Source organism: Aricia agestis, chromosome 21, assembly GCF_905147365.1.
Source record: "Aricia agestis chromosome 21, ilAriAges1.1, whole genome shotgun sequence".
Lineage (NCBI taxonomy): Eukaryota > Metazoa > Arthropoda > Insecta > Lepidoptera > Lycaenidae > Aricia > Aricia agestis.
Window position 1 is genome coordinate 9,146,718 of NC_056426.1, and position 19,360 is coordinate 9,166,077.

At 36.7% G+C, this 19,360-nt stretch overlaps 2 protein-coding genes across 3 annotated transcripts; one reads left to right on the top strand and one right to left on the bottom strand.

Annotated features, from left to right (window-relative positions):
• Positions 1-1,811: 1,811 nt before the first annotated feature.
• Positions 1,812-4,115, top strand: LOC121737894 (zinc finger protein 726-like). Its single transcript, XM_042129626.1, has 2 exons — positions 1,812-1,819; positions 2,523-4,115. The coding sequence occupies exons 1-2, from the start codon at positions 1,812-1,814 to the stop codon at positions 3,685-3,687; spliced, it is 1,173 nt and encodes a 390-aa protein (XP_041985560.1). The 3' UTR covers positions 3,688-4,115.
• Positions 4,116-8,844: 4,729 nt separating this feature from the next.
• On the bottom strand, positions 8,845-14,123 carry LOC121737834 (zinc finger protein 492-like). 2 transcript variants are annotated; one of them, XM_042129564.1, is made up of 5 exons: positions 13,968-14,123; positions 13,630-13,731; positions 12,887-13,001; positions 10,117-10,185; positions 8,845-9,687 (listed from the first exon to the last, which is right to left on the bottom strand). In XM_042129564.1, the coding sequence occupies exons 1-5, from the start codon at positions 14,070-14,072 to the stop codon at positions 8,885-8,887; spliced, it is 1,194 nt and encodes a 397-aa protein (XP_041985498.1). In that variant the 5' UTR covers positions 14,073-14,123; the 3' UTR covers positions 8,845-8,884. The 2 variants fall into 2 exon arrangements, with proteins under 2 accessions (XP_041985498.1, XP_041985499.1); XM_042129565.1 differs by lacking the exon at positions 13,630-13,731.
• Positions 14,124-19,360: the final 5,237 nt, after the last annotated feature.

Consider the following 19,360-nt stretch of genomic DNA (forward strand, 5'->3'; position numbering starts at 1 on the left):
AAGGCAGTTGACAGACCTATGTCGTTTGGTCGGCTTATGTCAATTCAATGTTAGCTGTGATCGGTCAGATGAGTTTGACTTAGGGGGATATTAGATTATCATATATATTGGATCCGAGATCATTGAGTCAATGATATTGGATAATGTAATATAGACATATGATTCATTTCTTCCTTGATCATAGATTTTTGACATTTGCTGAGAGATTGGATCCAATACAGTCATAGAAATAGGTATTGCCAGTTATTCAATATAAAAAAGAGTTTTTAATTTCTTGTTCGTTAATATGATTCAAATAATGTAATGTAATTATTTTTCTAATTATATACTTGGATAATCTTGCTGAAATAACAAAAAACAAGCCATATTAAAAATGACGATGTCTTTTGACAAATCGAATTCTCTGAGATCTAGTAACCCTGACGTGAATACCTGTCAGCGTTAGCGCTCTCCATTGGCTATTGAAACCACATATGACGTAAAATAGGATCAATGAAATATGATAATGTAATATGCAGATATGATCAAATGATCATATATATTGGATCCTATATATGATCATAGAAATGATAATATATAAATGATAATGTAATAACCCCCTTAAAGGTGATCCCTCACCGCGAGTATTCACTTGTAACATTATAGATTTGTTTCTGAGCATTACGTTACAAAAATACCTTCCTGAATCCTGACCGACGAGCACTGACGTGTAATGTATTTTCGGCATGGTGTGCTTACATACTTAATTATGTGAGCACACCACCCCGAAAATACGTGACCGAAGCTCGGCATGATTACGTCTGCAATGTATTTAAAATTACTGATGATACACCGTGCCGAAATTACGTCGTGTTATAGCGTGCAGCCGAACTTCGGTCGGGCGTAAGTTCGGCAGCGATTCGGCGACTATGTTTTGTATAGCATTATACGAGACCGAAGTTCGATTCGATTGTCGACGAACTACGAAGAAGATTAAAATATATAACTATTAACCTACCAATATACAAAAAATCTGCTGGTTAGGGTTCCGTTTTAGGGTTCTGTAATCAGCAAAACTTGGTTGACTACGGTACCCTAAGACGGAACCCTAACCAGCAGATTTTTTGGATAGGTATTGGTAGGTTAATAATTATATAATTTAAGAGTAACATTGTCCTACAAATAGAACAATCCATATTTTAGGACCATCAAATCAAAGTATAAAATCCTTTCTATCTCTGTTAGCTACCACTTTCAAGATTTTTCGCAGATAAAAAAGTTGTTTGTCTTATCAAAATGAAGCTACTCACAAAAAATTAGCTTGTTAGTAATCACAAAAAAAAATTTTCTATTGCTCCCTGACTAGGACTGTGCACATATTGTGTACCATATTTAGCAGTCGTTGTCGACCGCGTGTGTGATACCGACCACATCGTAACCACCAGCAAACTAGTGGCCGATCACATCGCAACCACAACGTTGGGTCGATGCAAATTGCAACAACAGTACGCGTACACCGCCTCCCCGTTTAATTGACTTTCGTACGTAACTACATCGCAACTACTTGGATCCGCCATCTGCCTAGAAATCAACTTCTCTAATAGTACCATTTACACCACTATGGGAACTTTCGCACTATCTTCCTAAACGTGATTTAATTTAATTAAAAAAATTAGCATTCGATACTTTAAACGATTATTTTAGATCACTGTACGCTGTATTATAAACAAATTACCTTCTTTTGTCGCTCCTGTACAGATCGGTTTTTGATGTTACCGCTTTATTGCCCGGAGCCAACGACGTTAAATAAAGCGTGTGGGATTTTTGATAGAATGTTGATGTAGCCTGTTCATGGCTTAGTGCAGAGCTTCCCAAACTGTGCGCGACACTGACCACGGGGCGTCGCATGTCAACAACCAAATTGAGTGATCACATTCAGTTTAAAATCCTGGGTTTCAGAAGCTATGCTCAGAAAAACAAGCGCAGCCTTCACATTAGCCAGCCTTGCAGCAAATTAAAAGAGATATTTAATATCTTTCATAAATATCTCTTTTAATTTTTATGCTTATGTTTTGATTTTGTCATTATTTCTTAATATATGATAACCTATGTAGGCTGGTTCTAAAATTATAAAGTATTTTTGGGGGCTGGATTGAGGGGCGTCGTAAAATAATGGCAAAGTCCCAAGGGCGTCACAGTACAAATAAGTTTGGAAAGCCCTGGCTTAGTGTATTGTTGTGCTTCCATATTTTTATTATTCCATGGTTCTATACCATCAGAGTCAACTCTAACGCTGGCCGGCGGCCGCAATCCGCATACACACTAGGTATTTCGTATTCGACTTCCTAATGTGAAATTACCATTTGGAATTCGGTGAGACTAGCGCAAACCTTCCTTTTTTTTCACTCGTAACGCGCCGCCTTACACTTGAAATGCACGTTCGGAATTCGTTCCATTTAGAAAAAAACGAACGTGCGCGCCAGAATTAAAACAAGTATACATTCGCGAGTCAACAAAAACGAATGTTTGTGCTGGTCTCACAGAATTCCAAATCGAATACGGAACGTGTGTGTATGCTGCCAACTTAATAAAATATTTTTTACAGGTATACAGGAAGAATATGACGTAGAAAGTTCAAGTCATTGTGAAGATGGAACTGCCGGAGTACTAATTGAGGACAACACCACAGATACTACACAAGATGGCAAATCACACGCTTCTGACGTTTGGACTAAAACCTTTTTCGACAGTTCAAACTTAAAACGACACAAATTAAGTCATACTGGGGAAAAGCCTAACACTTGTGATGTCTGCAATAAATTATTTAATGACAGATCAAGTTTGAAGCAACACAAACGAACACATACTGGTGAAAAACCCTACACTTGTGATGTGTGTAGCAAGAAGTTTTCACTTTCATATAGCTTGAAAAGACACAAACTATTACATAACGATGAAAAACCTTACACTTGTGATGTCTGCAATAAATTATTTAATGACAGATCGAGATTAAAGAAACACAAACTAATACATACTGGTGAAAAACCCTACACCTGTGATGTATGTAGCAAGAAGTTTTCAATTGCATTTAACTTGAAAAGACACAAACTATTACATAACGATCAAAAACCTTACACTTGTGATGTCTGCAATAAATTATTTCATGACGGTACGAGTTTGAAGAAACACAAACTAACACATACTGACGAACCTTACACTTGTGATGTGTGTAGCAAGAAGTTTTCACTTTTACAGAACTTTAAAAGACACAAACTATTACATAACGATGAAAAAAGTTACACTTGTGATGTCTGCAATAAATTATTTCATGACAGTTCGAGTTTCAAGAAACACAAACTAATACATACTGGTGAAAAACCTTACACCTGTGATGTATGTAGCAAGAAGTTTTCAATTGCATTTAACTTGAAAAGACACAAACTTTTACACAACGGTGAAAAACCTTATGCTTGTGATGTTTGCAATAAATTATTTAATGACAGATCGAATTTAAAAAAACACAAATTATTACATACTGGTGAAAACCCTTACATTTGTAATATTTGCAGTAAATTATTTCATGACAGTAAGAGTTTGAAGAAACACAAAATAATACATACTGATGAAGCTTACACTTGTGATGTATGTAGCAAGAAATTTTCACATCCATCTAGCTTGAAAAGACACAAACTGTTACATACCGAATAAAAACCTTACGCTTGTATATCTGGGGGCCTATTATGAGCTCTTAAATCCATTCACTTTACGTCCTCAAAGTGACTGGCTGTCGTTTTGGTACTATGAGCTCTATTTTCCAGTGATTTTCCAGCCAGCCAGCGATCATGTGACACAAAACGAGCACAAAACCATAGACAAAACACACTGCTCCATTGTGAACTGACTTGGGTGGTTATTGCCTGGAACAATTCAGTTTCCGTGAATGGTCATAATAGACCCCCTGCAATAAGTTATTTCATGACAGTTCGAGTTTGGGGCATCGAGACCAGGTTTTCCCGAAACCCGGGTTTTTGGGATCACGAAAAACCCCGGGTTTCAAAAATGGAACACGGGTTTTTCGAAACCAACATACAAATTCTTTATCTTTACAACTTAAGTAAATTAAGTAGGTAAGTATTGATTCTATTATTCATAAATCATAATTAAACAAAATATAATATTTTAAAGTAATAATTTCGTTTTTAGAGTGTCACAGATTAATTGTCACAAAAATATTTATTAATATTTTGAACATCCTACCAAAACTATTCAATGTAAAGTAAATTATTATAAACTTACCATACATACCTGAAGTATTTTGTTTCATTTTAATTTATAGATTTTTTCCATATCCATATGAGTCTTATCGCACACTCTTTATAAGAATCAGTGCATAAGGGCTGGTTTAAACGTATTAAGTTGATAAGTAGTTAACTAAATTTTAACTTAATTTTAAGTTATTTATTGCATGTAAACACAAAATTTAGTAGCAAGTAGCAAGTAAAATTTAGTTAAGTACTAAAGAAGGAAATTCGAAATTTGACTATTTTCTATTATGTTGGCAGGCGGGGCTTGTCACTTTGACACATTTCGGGCAGGCACTTCAAATTAAGTTAAAATTTAGTTACTACTTTTCTACTTAATACTTTAAACCAGCCATAAGAGTGTTAGCCTGGTAAGAGATATACTGAGCGCTGTTCTCACACTATCTCAACATCGAATATAACACACAGGAACATATTGGTAAAAGGTAAGTTTAATAGATGTGGACCGACCATAAAGTTAATGTACCTAGCGGAATAGAGAAACAAAGGCTTGAGCAAGAGAGACGTCACTTTACCACGCCATAGTGACACCATGGCGTGGTAAAGAGACGTGTGATACATGACAGCAGCACTCTTTTTTGACGTCCAGTCGGCACGTGCCACACGTTGACAATTTAATCTCATACAAATCATGTTCAATCATGCTTGTGTACGAGGGCTGCTATTTATGTATCCGGAACTGGCCACTTACAAGAACAATATTTAAAAAGTAATTACAACATTTGAAAATAGAACTCTTTGGTTGAAGAATACATTTTGTTTCATGTGACTGTCAATTATTTTTCCATTGTGGCGTCATTTTGAAAATTGCGTGTCTTCATTTGCCATGGATTTAACGCGTGAACATTTTCGTGCAATGATTTACTACGATTTTCGGCGTGGGCTAAATCAACAACAGTGCTTTATTCAACTCACCGCAACTTTTGGAGATGAAGCACCATCAAAAACCACTGTTTATCACTGGTACAGTGAGTTTAATTGTGGGCGGTCTGTGCTCACGGATGAAAATAAAGAAGGTCGCCCAAAAACAGCTGTTGTCCCACAAAATATAGATGCTGTGCGGGAACTAATAATGCGTGATCGTCATGTTACATATCGCGAGATAGAGGCGTCCTTAGGCATAAGTATGACGAGCATACATAAGATATTACACGAACATTTCGCTGTAAAAAAAATATGTTCGCGTTGGATTCCGCACAACTTGACAATCGATCAAAAACGGGCTCGTGTCGATTGGTGCAAAAAAATGATAAAAAAAATACAACCGTGGTACGTCAAAAGCCGTTTATAATATCTACACAGGTGTTGAATCTTGGATCTATGCATATGACCCCGAAACTAAACAACAGTCAACGGTGTGGGTGTTCCAAAATGAGCCGAAACCAACAAAAGTTACTCGTGCAAAAAGTACTTTGAAGCAAATGGTCGCCTGTTTTTTTTGAATTAATGGACATGTGGCTACAGTGCCATTAGAGAATCGTAAAACGGTTAATTCTGAATGGTATACGACCATTTGTTTACCAGAAGTCTTTGAAGAAATAAGAAAGGACAACCGACAACGCAGAATCATATTACATCACGACAATGCTAGCTGTCACACCTCAGCTGAAACAACTCAGTTTTTGGAGGGTCAAAAGATCGAATTGACTGGTCATCCGCCGTACAGCCCTGATTTGGCACCTAACGATTTCTTTTTATTTCCATACGCGAAGAACAAATTACGTGGTCAACGTTTTTCGAGCCGCGAAGAGGCTGTTGATGCGTTCAAAATGCACGTTTTGGAGATACCTCAATCAGAATGGAAAAAGTGTTATAAAAATTGGTTCCAGCGTATGCAAAAGTGTGTCGATCATTGCGGCGAATATTTTGAAAAGCAATAAAACCATATTAAATGATATATGTTTGTTTCTTTTTTTAATTCCGGATACATAAATAGCAGCCCTCGTAAGTGTATACGTACACATATTTTTACACACAGATGAAATCAATTTCGGTTTCGTTTGACAGCTCAAGATTGTTGCTCTATTCAAGGGCGTCGCCAAGGGGAGGCAGGGAGGGGCAGCTGCCCCTAGAGATTCTAAAAAAGTTGCCAAATATAATATATATTATGTTATTATAACTTATTTACAAGTTTTTTATTGCATAGTCAAGAGCTCGTGCTCGTGTATTACACATTGGACTCTACTTTCACAGAATATTATATAATGATATGTATATATAGTACTATAAGATGCTGTTGTTATTACAATCGCTGTAGATGGAAGGCTCGTAGTACAAGTGAAAAGCTTCATGTGCTGTCGACTTTACCTACAATTCATACCTACACTTGCCACCCTCCCGCGCCATCGGCTGGCGACGCCCTTGGCTCTATTCTGCTAGGTATATTAACTTTAAGTTTTCTGAGTGCGGCGGTAGGTATATTATATTATAGTCTTTTACTCAATTCATAACCCAGTAAGTATTACATTATGAGTTGTTTAACTAGCAATAGTTGAATGTGGTGAAGTTGCCCCTTCGTGGGTCTATGCCTATACCGTGGAGGTATATTATATGCGTGGAGGTCTATTAGCAAAACGGTTTTTAAATAAAAAAAAAGAAAAACTTAAAACTAAATAAATATTTATTTTGTACATTAATCTAACAAACATAACAACAATCTGCCCTAAAATTTTATAAAGATAGCGAACCCTGAGGGGTTATTGAGATTACAAATTACGAAACTTAATACTAGCTCTAGTTATAAAATACTTACATAATATTATAGTTTTTTAACCACAAAACAAGTCACCGAATCTAATAACCTGTCTTGTGGTTTGAATCATAATTCATAACATGGAAAATTATGTTTTATAAGTATGTAAAATAATTTGAAAGCTATTACATTTTTAGACAACTATAGTCTGTCAAGAAAGTGAAGAAATCAAATAGTGGCAACATCGTAGTGTCATCCCTTTTTTCTTAGATTGATTTGAAAGGAATGACACTACGATGTTGCCACTTTTTAATTTCTTCACTTTCTTGACAGACTGTACACTATTTATTGATTCATTTTAAAAGACCAAGTTGTTTGTGACCCCCTTGGTCACAATTTTTTAAATTTGTTTTTTAAATTCTTCAGTACAGATAAAGAAAGATTAGAGAAAAACCGGGATATTAAATTTTGATTGTCCAGCACATACAGCATAACTATTTACTTATATGTAAACATCTTCAGAAGTGAGCTCTGTAAAATGATTAATTTATTACTTTATTTAGAAACTAGTGTTACAAAACTCACATCCTGTGACACCTTTATTATTATTTTCGTACTAATGATTGGTTCCTGTCTATTTAAGCTAGCTTCCGGTTTTGTTCTAATCTATAATAACTATAAAATCATTTAATAAAATCCTAAAATATAATTAAAAATAATGTCATACTTATATGTCATAATAACAACTAGCTATTTGACCGAGCTTTGCTCGGTATTCGAAATAAATGACATTTTCTAAAAATGATTCCTAGCTAGATCGATTTATCGCCCCCGAAATTTTCATGAATCGTTGGAGCCGATTCCGAGATTCCAATTATATATATACAAGAATTGCTTGTTTAAAGATATAAGATAATCAGAATATATTTACAATATTTGATATCTAAAAATGTAAGTAACTGTTGATAATCATAGAATGTATAAAAAGGGTGGTAACGGTAAAAAGGGGTTCACTCTGCTTGTAGAAGCTGACCAATAAAGGCGATATTTCTAAAAGTGTATTTTAAATAGGGAAGATGCGATATTTATATTTTTATGTTTATTTTAAAGAACTCCATGTAGAAATAGACCACAAGTATTAAAAAAAATTAAAACTCTGGAATTTACTGCAAAAAATGCGGTTTAAAATTGTCAATTTAAATCTTGGCGCCAAAACGGACTGTATGACGTCACTACTGTAAATGACAATTATTATTATTGACAATGGCCCCACCTGATCGTATAGGTCAGTTAACTAAAGCTGGCACGTTCACAAATCACAGTACTCTCACTTATGCAATTTCACTATACAGTATGTTTAAAAATAAATGATTTTGTAGAGTCCCGAATGCTGGCCAACACACGTGACTGACTTGTAACATCACGCTGTATTTATAAACAGTAGCAAAATAAAAGATTTTAGATAGGCCGCGCGCGAGAGAGACGGGCAGAATTTTTATGATGCGTATGCAGTACGACGTCACGCCGCGCGCTTATTCACAGACACTACTAAGCGCAATGTGTAAATGTGTTGATCGTGCCAGCTTTAGTTAACTGACCTTTACCTCTCAAAAAGTTGTCATGCCATTTAGCGTTAAAAACTATCAAAACGCTCAAAACGCATTTTGATCGTTTTTAACGCTAAATAGAACGCGGGGATGGCATTTGTGACGTCACTGAACGCTGATTGGTGTTTTGAAATCCGTTAGGTTTTAAGTTACTATAATTCGTATTTTTTGTAAAAAAAAACAAATATTTTATAAAATATTAACCTTGCAGTGGCCCTTCTTTTATACTTTTTAACGTTTTAATAGCAAAATTTTCATAAATATTATATTTGCATGTTCCTATTCTACTGCTGGTACTGCTGCTGCTGATCTGACTCCTGTTTCACTAGCTCTAAATATTTGTCATGGGTTAGCCTATGCCGTCGCAAGTGGTCTCTACGACTGAATGCTTTACCACAAATATCACAAGTATATGGATTGTCGTCCGTATGTATCTTCTTATGTTGCGTCAGATTCGCCCTCGATGAAAACTGCTTGTAACAAATGTCACATATAAACTGCTTACCTCTGTGTGTTCTTAGGTGTAATTTTAAAGCTTTAACATGCGGGCACTTCTCGTTGCAAAAATGACAAACATACGGATTCTCATCTGAATGTAACACTTTGTGTCGCTTCATCATAGTTAGATGTGTGAACTTCTCCCCGCACACATCACAAGTGTAGGATTTCTCGTTGGAATGTGTCAACTTGTGTGTCCGAAGGCTGCTCGAGTGACTGAACTTCCTGCCACATATATCACAGCTGTACGGTTGTTCCCCAGTGTGTAGTGCCTTGTGTCTCTTCAAGGAGTTTAATCGTGCGAATTTTTTGTCACAAACGTCGCAGCAGAAGATTTTGACGCCGTCATGTGTGAGTCGGTGTGTTTTCAAGTTACATATCTGAGCGAAGTTCTTGTTGCAAACATCACAACTGAACGGTTTGACTCCGGAATGAATTCGTTTGTGCACTCTCAAATGGCAAAGATGGAAGAATCTACGTCCGCAATCATCACAAGAGTAAGGTTTTTCATAGGCTTCAGTGGTTATTTGCTCGACTTTTGCAGTCTTGTCTTTAGAATCAGGGCTCCTTAGATATTCATTTTTGATATCTGTAAGAAAGTTTTAAGAAGTTTTAAATAGTTGCAAAATATTAATCAGAATATAATAGGTATATAATATTATTTATGGTCTGGCATAAAAGTGAAGAAATTAAAAAGTGGCAACATCGTAGTGTCATCCTTTCAAATCAATCTAAGAAAAAAGGGATGACACTACGGTGTTGCCACTTTTTAATTTCTTCACTTTTAGGGCCGCGCCACACCGGAATGGCAGCGGCGAGGCGAGCACTTTCAGTGTCATATGATTTTAAACTTTATCTTCATTATTGTAATACATAGTATCCCTTGAGAAAAATACTATGTATTACAATAATGAAGATAAAGTTTAAAACCATATGACGCTGAAATTGCTCGCCTCGCCGCCGCTGCCATTCCGGTGTAGGACGACCCTTATGCCAGACTATACTTGTTTCAACTTACGTTCTTCCTTGATTTCTACTTTAATTTCGTAGCTACCGGAGGCATTCTCCATCAATTCTTGTTTGATATCTGTAAAATACATTTTGAATCATTAGTGTTTAGTATAAAAATTAAAGATTGCGTATCCGTCGCTTATCCTCGACGTCCTTCGTTCGCGACGTATACGCTGCACGTCCGTCTTCCATCACAGTTTGTGTCCTTTGGACTCATAATATACCACTTTTATCATGCTCAGAAACTTTGAAAAAAAAAAACCAAGATGGCGGCGGCTAGATATGCCAGGCTCCATGCAAAAATGTTCGAGCCCATTTCTATTGCATCCAGATACCTCGTTTTACGCGCGTTATCACGCTGGGGCCTGGGGGGGGGGGTCAAAGTTCCGTATCGGAGTTATCACGCTCCATACGTCCACTCGCAATGGACTCGCTCGTAACACAGAATACATTTTTTTAAATGAAATAAGGGGGCAAACGAGCAAACAGGTCACCTGATGGAAAGCAACTTCCGTCGCCCATGGACACTCGCAGCATCAGAAGAGCTGCAGGTGCGTTGCCGGCCTTTTAAGAGGGAATAGGGTAATAGGGGAAGCGAATAGGGGAGGGTAGGGAAGGGAATAGGGTAGGGGATTGGGCCTCCGGTAAACTCACTCACTCGGCGAAACACAGCGCTAGCGCTGTTTCACGCCGGTTTTCTGTGAGAACGTGGTATTTCTCCGGTCGAGCCGGCCCATTCGTGCCGAAGCATGGCTCTCCCACGTTTATAAGTACCTTACGGTACAGAAGTTTTACTCCCGAGTTTAGGTACGATAAACGCAAGCGTCCGGTCACTGGACTAGTCTCAATAGGCTGGCACTTTTGTATTCTGTGGCTGAGCGACTCGCGCGCTCGCCGCCCGACCGCCGCGCCGCTCGCTTGACAGCCCTGGCAGATTGAAGCGAGACGGCAGACAGTTATTGTACTATGAACGCTAAACGCAATGCAAAAGGTTGAAATTAGGTTGTTTTCCAGAATAGTAGGTTTGTATTGAAGTGAGACAGGCCTGCTCGTAGTACTGGACGCTGCAATGGCACCCAAGTATCTCGACTCGCGCGTCGCTCGCGCGTTAACCGATTCAGTGCGGTGTCATTTTTAGCAATTTCACGCGCCTGGCTGCGAACAAATATTTCGTATCTCCTCTGAGATACGAAATATTTGTTCGCAGCCAGGCCAGCCACCTACCGCCAGGAACTTTGATATCTCCTCTCGGGCGCCACCCGCCAGGGATTGGAATTATAGTTCATTTCAAGTATTTAAAAGTGATTATTTACGTGTACAAACAGAAATGGAAGGTAAGTAACTTATTTTTATCAGGTGTTGTAAACCTTTGGCTATATTGATCAATTTATTTTCGTTTTATTGTAGAACGGGATATTACATGCTAGTCATGTATAACGCCAAAAAATGTATCTACTTTTTATAGCATTTTATAAACAAATAAACGTTGTTTAAGTGGTAGTTTTTGAATGAAATATCTGAATTAAAAAAATCAAATCTAAAAAGAAAATGATGTATTGTACGAATAATAAAAACTAAGAAAGAGTAACTGCGTCAAAAAAAATGTTCCGCGAGCTACAAAAAGAAACCAGAATACATACATACTTTATGCAAAAAGAGACCCGAATACATGCATAATTTTGTGTAATTATACAAGTAACAATAATTATTGTAAACGGCTTTTTTTCGTAAATTTGAGCGTTAGTGTTTCATAGCTATTGTCATATTTTAGTGTGCGAAACGGAACCAAATTCAAAACGGTTGAAGTATAGGAGTTACGTTTCCTTAGTTTTTATTATTCGTGGATTATCCAAATACATCCATTTGAATAAAGGTTCATTTTGGCAGGGTAGTTCGCATTGAAAACGCTTTTACTCGACAGTGGAGTGAAAGCGGAGCACCCACAATTTTTTAGTGGGTAGACACTAAGACTACCATCTTACCACACTCTCGCCGGGTTAATAACACCACCAACTTTAGAAATGTTTGTTTCATACCCGTGCGAAGCAGGGGCGGGCTGCTAGTTAGTTATAAGAATAAATTATGTTGATGTGAGATTTTGCTGGTGTTGGCGTTATTTAATTATAAAATGTTTAGGACTCCTGAAGTGTAAGTTTTTATGCAATATCCTAAAACTAACACTGTACACGTAAAATACGTGACAAATAAAGCCACTTTCATTGAGGGGAAACCTCTGAAAAATGTAATTTCATCATAGTTTTACAGGTAAACATTTTATCTCCTCTCGGGCGTCACCCGCCATACAGAAAGCTACCCATGATGCCTATCGGTGACATCCGCACGGAAACGGTTAAACGGGCGAGTCGACACTCGAGAGTCCCGCTCATTGCACGCGTTGTACGCGCGAGTAAGGAAGCGCGTATGGGTGAAGCCAAACGAGCGTAATTTTATGAGTCGTGAGTCGCAGAATTTCGGTCGCTTAAATATCTTTTCATACAAATCATGACTCACAAAATTACGCTCGTGTGAATAAACAGGACTTTTGTATGAAACTGAATGCAGCAAAATTTCTGCGACTCACAAATTACGCTCGTTTGGCTTCACCCTAGGTAGGCATCTGGACGGGATATAATATGTAGCTCTAGTATCTCGGGTACGCGCGGGTGCGCAACTCGCGCGTAAAAACACCTAGCCAGGCTCCAAGGGGGCGACCAAAAAACCTTCTCTCTTCACACTCACGCCCGTCTTTCATATGCCAGGTAATGGTCTTAACTCACATTCTTTATTGAGAACTGGAACAGCGGGTTGCACTTCAATTTCCACATAATCATTAGGTAATGACAAATGATCAGCATTAAATACACCAAGTTGGACCAGTGGAGTAACTCGAGTCTGAAAATTTAAACAGTATCGATAAATTGTATACTTCGAAGTCATGGAACTCATGGTACAAAGAGGCAAAAGAAATACATATTATACCACTTTATGAACTTGAGTCTTTTGTACCTATACCTTGTATATTCACTTGTCTCTTGTATGTAAACTTATTCCTAGTGTATAAACCTGTCCCTATTATATTAAGCTGTCCCTTGTGTATAATAAATATGTCCCATGTATACAAATCTTTGTGTATAGACCTTTGTCTATAGTATATCTGTACCTTACGTATGCACCTGTCCCTTGTATATGAACATGTTTCTACTTATAATATCATCCCAAATTATCAGGGCGAGCGAAGCAAGCCCTAGTATATCCCACAACCTGTACATTTTTTGGTAAGCTTTACGGAAAAAGTAAAAACTATCACGCCTATTGATTTGTGCTTTAACATAGAAATTTTTATTTATATGTAGATGTGTTATCATCAGTCAGTCAAGGTGTGATTTGGAAATATTTAAACAAAAATTCTACTATACTATAGTCTACAGGTGTAGTTAACCTAAGCCGTGACATTGTGTATAAAAGACTGTAATCAAAATCAAAATACTATTACAAAAGATGTAAACATAATATTAAGTACCTGATTTTCTGTGTTGTGTTGCTGCACTGCTCTAATCAGCAGTTCACACTTAAGAAGCTTCGCATAACAGATGTAACACAGGGGATGCGAGTCAGCTTTTATCTGATAAAGTTCAAAAGAATATAAACATGTTTTTGTTATATATAATATCTTATAATTAGCGTAAATATAGTATATTAGACGATTTACATGAGTGTAATGGCAATGACTGTAAGGCAAAACCAGGGTCTATAACGTTTAGATTCAAAATAAATCAGCAAGAGAGTTTGAAGCCAAAACAGAAGACTTTTATGGCTAAAACTTGTTCAATAAGCTTATTGTTCACCAATTAAACTTACTTTAATATCTGTTAATCCCTCGTACACACTTTGCAAACGAGTCAATCTAATATCTTTAGTAAGTTTTGCAAAAGAAAAACACAATAGGCAGACTTTTTCACTCATTATTTCAATAAATTATTAACAAAAAAATATTTATTTCCACACAGAATTTGTGCACAAATAGCAGAACTAGAAGTGCAGTTATTAGTTAATTGTAGATAGAAGTGTCAATGTGAGCTGTCAAGTGTCAAATGTCTTATATGACAGTTGTGATAGGGATGTGCGATATACGAAATCACCCACGAATAATAATCGATGTCGTTATCGATTTTTGTAGGTTTCAAACAGGGATCGGAAACCGGTTTATGTTTCAAACCGGTTTGGGGTCAATGACCGAAACCGATTGAATTCCGGTTTTAGGTTTAGGTTACCGGTTGACCTAAGTTTCAACGACATTAGGACTACTACCTACTTATATTTTGTAAAAAATATTAACTTTATCATTTTTTTTCAACTCTTGTCTCCGGGACTTAGCTGATCTCAGACTGGCCGTGTAAGCATTGTCTAATAGTATCTTAGATTCAATATAAAAATTATAATCCATTTTCAATTTGTCAAGTTATTGTCAACAGAATTCAACCATAAATAAAAGATTATAATTCGAATGTATAGGCTTGTCACTCAAAAATCTGTTATTTCTCATCTGTGTGTGTTGTAGTGTGTGTAATGTTTTATTTGTTAAAAAAATGTATGATAAGAGCATAATTTCAAAATAATATTAGCTCGATGCATTCCTTCACCATATAAACTATAACTGTGCAAAATTTCATGCTAGGTGCATGAAATTTTGTTTCCCCATTTTTCGTAAAAAGGGTTACAAAGTTTTTCGTTCGCGTATTAATATTATGATATTATTATTATCTTTAGGGTGTATATCTTTACCTGTAAGTACCTTAAAAAAAGTAAAACTCAACCCTTATAAGATCAGTTTATCACGGTACTTAATGGTGCCTGATCTAAATAAATAAATAAAATAAATAAATAATTAAATGAGTCGTTCCCGATTCGTCCTACGTGATTACGCCGCATTTAGAACAAGCCGGGAATTTTTTAAATGTCGATGCCGTTTCGTCCCATTTGGGTCAATTCAGACCGCAACGCGACGCGTAGATGCATTTCTTAATTTGTATGGATTTGACAGATTTAAATTGCGTGAGGCGTCATGCAAATCTGTCAATTGACAAATAGAATCCTAGATTTGTTTTTGTTGTGTTGACTCCTAATCAATAATGTGTGTTGTTGTGTTCTTCAATTTCACGCAATAATAACTCATGTGTATCGGAGGTAAGTGATCATTTTTAGGGTTCCGTACCCAAATGTAAAATGTTAAATTATAGTGTGCACCAGCTGGCAAGTTCTTTCTGCAGAGAAAAAGCCATAAGAGGTGGTTCACTCATACTAATTAACAAGAATTTAAAATATAAAGAACGTAAGGACTTAGTGAGCCTCTCTACAGAACGAACAACTGAAATAGCCTGCGTAGAGGTGGGAAACTTTATTATTATATGTGTATACAGGCCTCCACTAGGATTATCCATACTAATATTATAAATGCGAAAGTATCTCTGTCTGTCTGTCTGTCTGTCTGTCTGTCTGTCTCGCTTTCACGCCAAAACTACTGAACCGATTGCAATGAAATTTTGCACACAGTTATTCTAGAGTCTGAGAAAGGACATAGGCTACATTTTGATGTGGGAAAATATCTTATTTCCATGAAAATATCGATGAAAATGAATTCGCATTACGCGTGGCCAGCGCTCATCCCGGGGGTCCTGGGTTCGAGTCCCGCAGGCGGAACAAAAAGTTATAAATGTTCCTGGGTCTTGGATGTGTATTAAAATAAAATTTCAAAAATCTTAAATGTATTTTATGTATAATATTATAAAAAATCCAGGAATATATCGATGCAATGAACATTTTAGTTCTAATACGATTCAACAGATGGCGTTTTATTTTTTACTTCATTGTAACATAGAACTAATCATACTTATTAGTTATTATGTTTTTGTTTATAGTTTTCAATACGGTAGAATATTATGTTTAATAATATTATCACTTGGTATAATAATAATCAATCTATCTTATCTTATAGAACTCCTACTGCATTTCTAATATATGTGACAAGTTGACGACAGAAGGCGCTCTATAATAAAGGAGTTCAAGTGTACCGTGTTGGCCTATATTCCATCCAGAAAATATATCAATGCAATCAACATTTTAATTCTAATATATGAAAACAGATGGCGTTTTATTTTTTACTTAAATATATTTTATGTATAATATTATAAAAAATCCAGAAATATATCGATGCAATGAACATTTTAGTTCTAATACGATTCAACAGATGGCGTTTTATTTTTTACTTTATTGTAACAGAACTAATCATACTTATTAGTTACTAGCTGTTGCCCGCGACTTCGTCCGCGTGGACTTCAGTTTATAAAGCGCGATGTCAACAAAATTGGTGTCAAAAGCTTTTATAAAAAAACCCTGGTACCCCTTAAATCAATACAGCTGTGCAGTGTGCACACAATAAGTATTTCATTTTTTTTATATTAAACTTTACATTTTATGCCAAATTTTAAAAGCTTATTTAGCCCCCCAATTACACAACTTTACCCATAAACTATTTATCATTGATAGGTTTAAGGTTACGTCACTGCACAGATAAAGTACTGAGTTATTTAATACCGTAGAATAGATATAACAATCGAAAAAAATCGAAACTTAAATGTAAGATGATACCACCTCTTATAGAAAGACTTTTGAGCAAGCGTCAGCGCGATGTCGAAGACGCACGGCGCCATCTATTATGAATTTTTGGAACTAACTTAATTTGAACAAATTTACGCATTTTCACCCCCTGACAACCCTTTTTTCCAGTAAAAAAGTAGCCTATGTCCTTTCTCAGGCTTTAGACTATCTGTATACAAAATTTCATTACAATCGGTTCGGTAGTTTTGGCGTTTGGCGTGAAAGCGAGTCTGACAGACAGACAGACAGACAGAGATACTTTCGCATTTATAATATTAGTATAGATTATGTGCACACTGCACAGCTGTTTTTGGGTATTTTGATTAATTAAGGGCCGCGCTACACCGGAATGGCAGCGGCGAGGCGAGCACTTTCAGCGCTGCCATTCCGGTGTAGCGCGGCCCTAAGAGGGGTACCACTTACCAGGGTTTTAAAAAGTTTTTAAATTTGACACAAATTTTGTTACGCGCGCGCTATAAACTAAAGTCCACGCGGACGAAGTCGCGGGCAACAGCTAGTATGATATATTTGAAAAGGACATGGAGATTTTATTAATAAAAATAAGTGCATCTAACAAACACATTTTACTTTGTGGTGATTTTAATATAAATATTTTAGACAATAATTCAACCACTGTTAGATTCACTTCTTTGTTAAGATCATATAATTTGACAAATTTGTTTTATGAACCCACAAGGATCAGTGGCAACTCTGCTACATGCATTGATTTTTTTTTTTTTTAAACGGGCTTCGGCCCACCACACATTCCCACCACTGTATCTCCTGTGTCGCCAGGATCGGCAGCGGCATCCAACCACGAAAACCCTCTGATATGATCTCAAGGAGCCCGAGGGACATGCTAAAGCTGTCTTGGGACCCGCAACGAAATTAATCAGAAGAAAATAGGAGGAGAAGGAAGAATTCCAGATTCCCTCCCCAATATAAAGCGGGAGACAGCACAAAGTTGCAGTGACCGAAAGTCAAAGAACTGAAAGGGAGAAGCACCACGGGAATTAACGTTAATAATAATAGTGACTACTATGCTAGAGCTTAACTAATTTATTGTGTTAGACTGTTGCCAATAGTAATTGTGACAAAAACGCTTGAAGGCACGGAAGTTCCTAGCGCTGTCCACGAGATCACCGTAGTATGCGACACCAGATGTGCAGAGTAGGTTGTTTAGCATTGTAGTTCTTTCGTCCTGCCAGAGACTGCACTCCCAGAGAACATGATGAGCTGTTTGTTCAAACATGTTGCCTTCGGTCGAGCACTCGCACATGGGTGATGCTACCAGATTAAATCCGTAGAGTTTGGCCTTAAAATTTCCATGCATTGATAATATTTTTACCAATATAGACTCCTTAAAGAAAGAAGTCTTAAACATACTAAGCTCTGATCACTGTGGACAACGAGCTATTTTCTCCATGAACAAGAATTTCAAAAAAGTATGTAAAAACAAAAGTACTTGTATTCCAATTAATGATAAACGTATTGAGAAGTTTAGGGGTGAAATTATATCTAAGATTGGAAATTTAGAATATCATAGTAGTCCAGATATGACATTTGGTAATCTTTTCAAATTAATTAAAAACCATTTTGATACTACCTTCACCTCTAAGACAGTTGGAAAAAACAATAAGAGTAAATTTAGTGAATGGGCTACACCAGGTATTATGAAAAGCAGATTAAAACTGTATGACCTTTATAATGAAAGAACTATAAATCAAAGTGAACACTTTATAAACTATGTAAGATTATATTCAAAAATATTTAAGCAAGTCTGCAGGGCTGCTTAAATTTGGCTGCTTAAAAAATTACGTGGGAGAGCCATGCTTCGGCACGAATGGGCCGGCTCGACCGGAGAAATACCACGTTCTCACAGAAAACCGGCGTGAAACAGCGCTTGCGCTGTGTTTCGCCGAGTAAGTGAGTTTACCGGAGGCCCAATCCCCTACCCTATTCCCTTCCCTACTCTCCCCTATTCCCTTCCCTACTCTCCCCTATTCCCTTCCCATCCTTACCCTCCCCTTACCCTGTTCCCTCTTAAAAGGCCGGCAACGCACTTGCAGCTCTTCTGATGCTGCGAGTGTCCATGGGCGACGGAAGTTACTTTCCATCAGGTGACCCGTTTGCTCGTTTGCCCCCTTATTTCATAAAAAAAAAAAAAAAATATATTTTCACATTAGAAATCTATTCACATTAGAAATAAAATTAAGAATTCAAAAAATAAAGTAAAGACAACGTGGCAAATAATAGCAAGTGATACTGGAAGAGTCGCCAGTCACAACTCAGATTTCAAATTAAATATAGATAACAAAAATATAACTTCCGACAATGATGTTGCGACTGCTTTTGAGAAATTTTTCGCTGACATTCCAGTTTCAATTTCAATTACAAGTAACCTAAAGGACTCTCCTGATGATGCTATATTGTTACTTAAAGAAAATGTAAATGAATGTGATATCGACTTCAGATTTAAAGAAGTAGGTCCTGAAGACATTTTAAAAACTTTCAATTTACTAAATATTAAGAACACTACTGATTTGTGGGGCCTATCAATGAAAGTTATTAAATCTATAATCGATGTTATCGCGCCC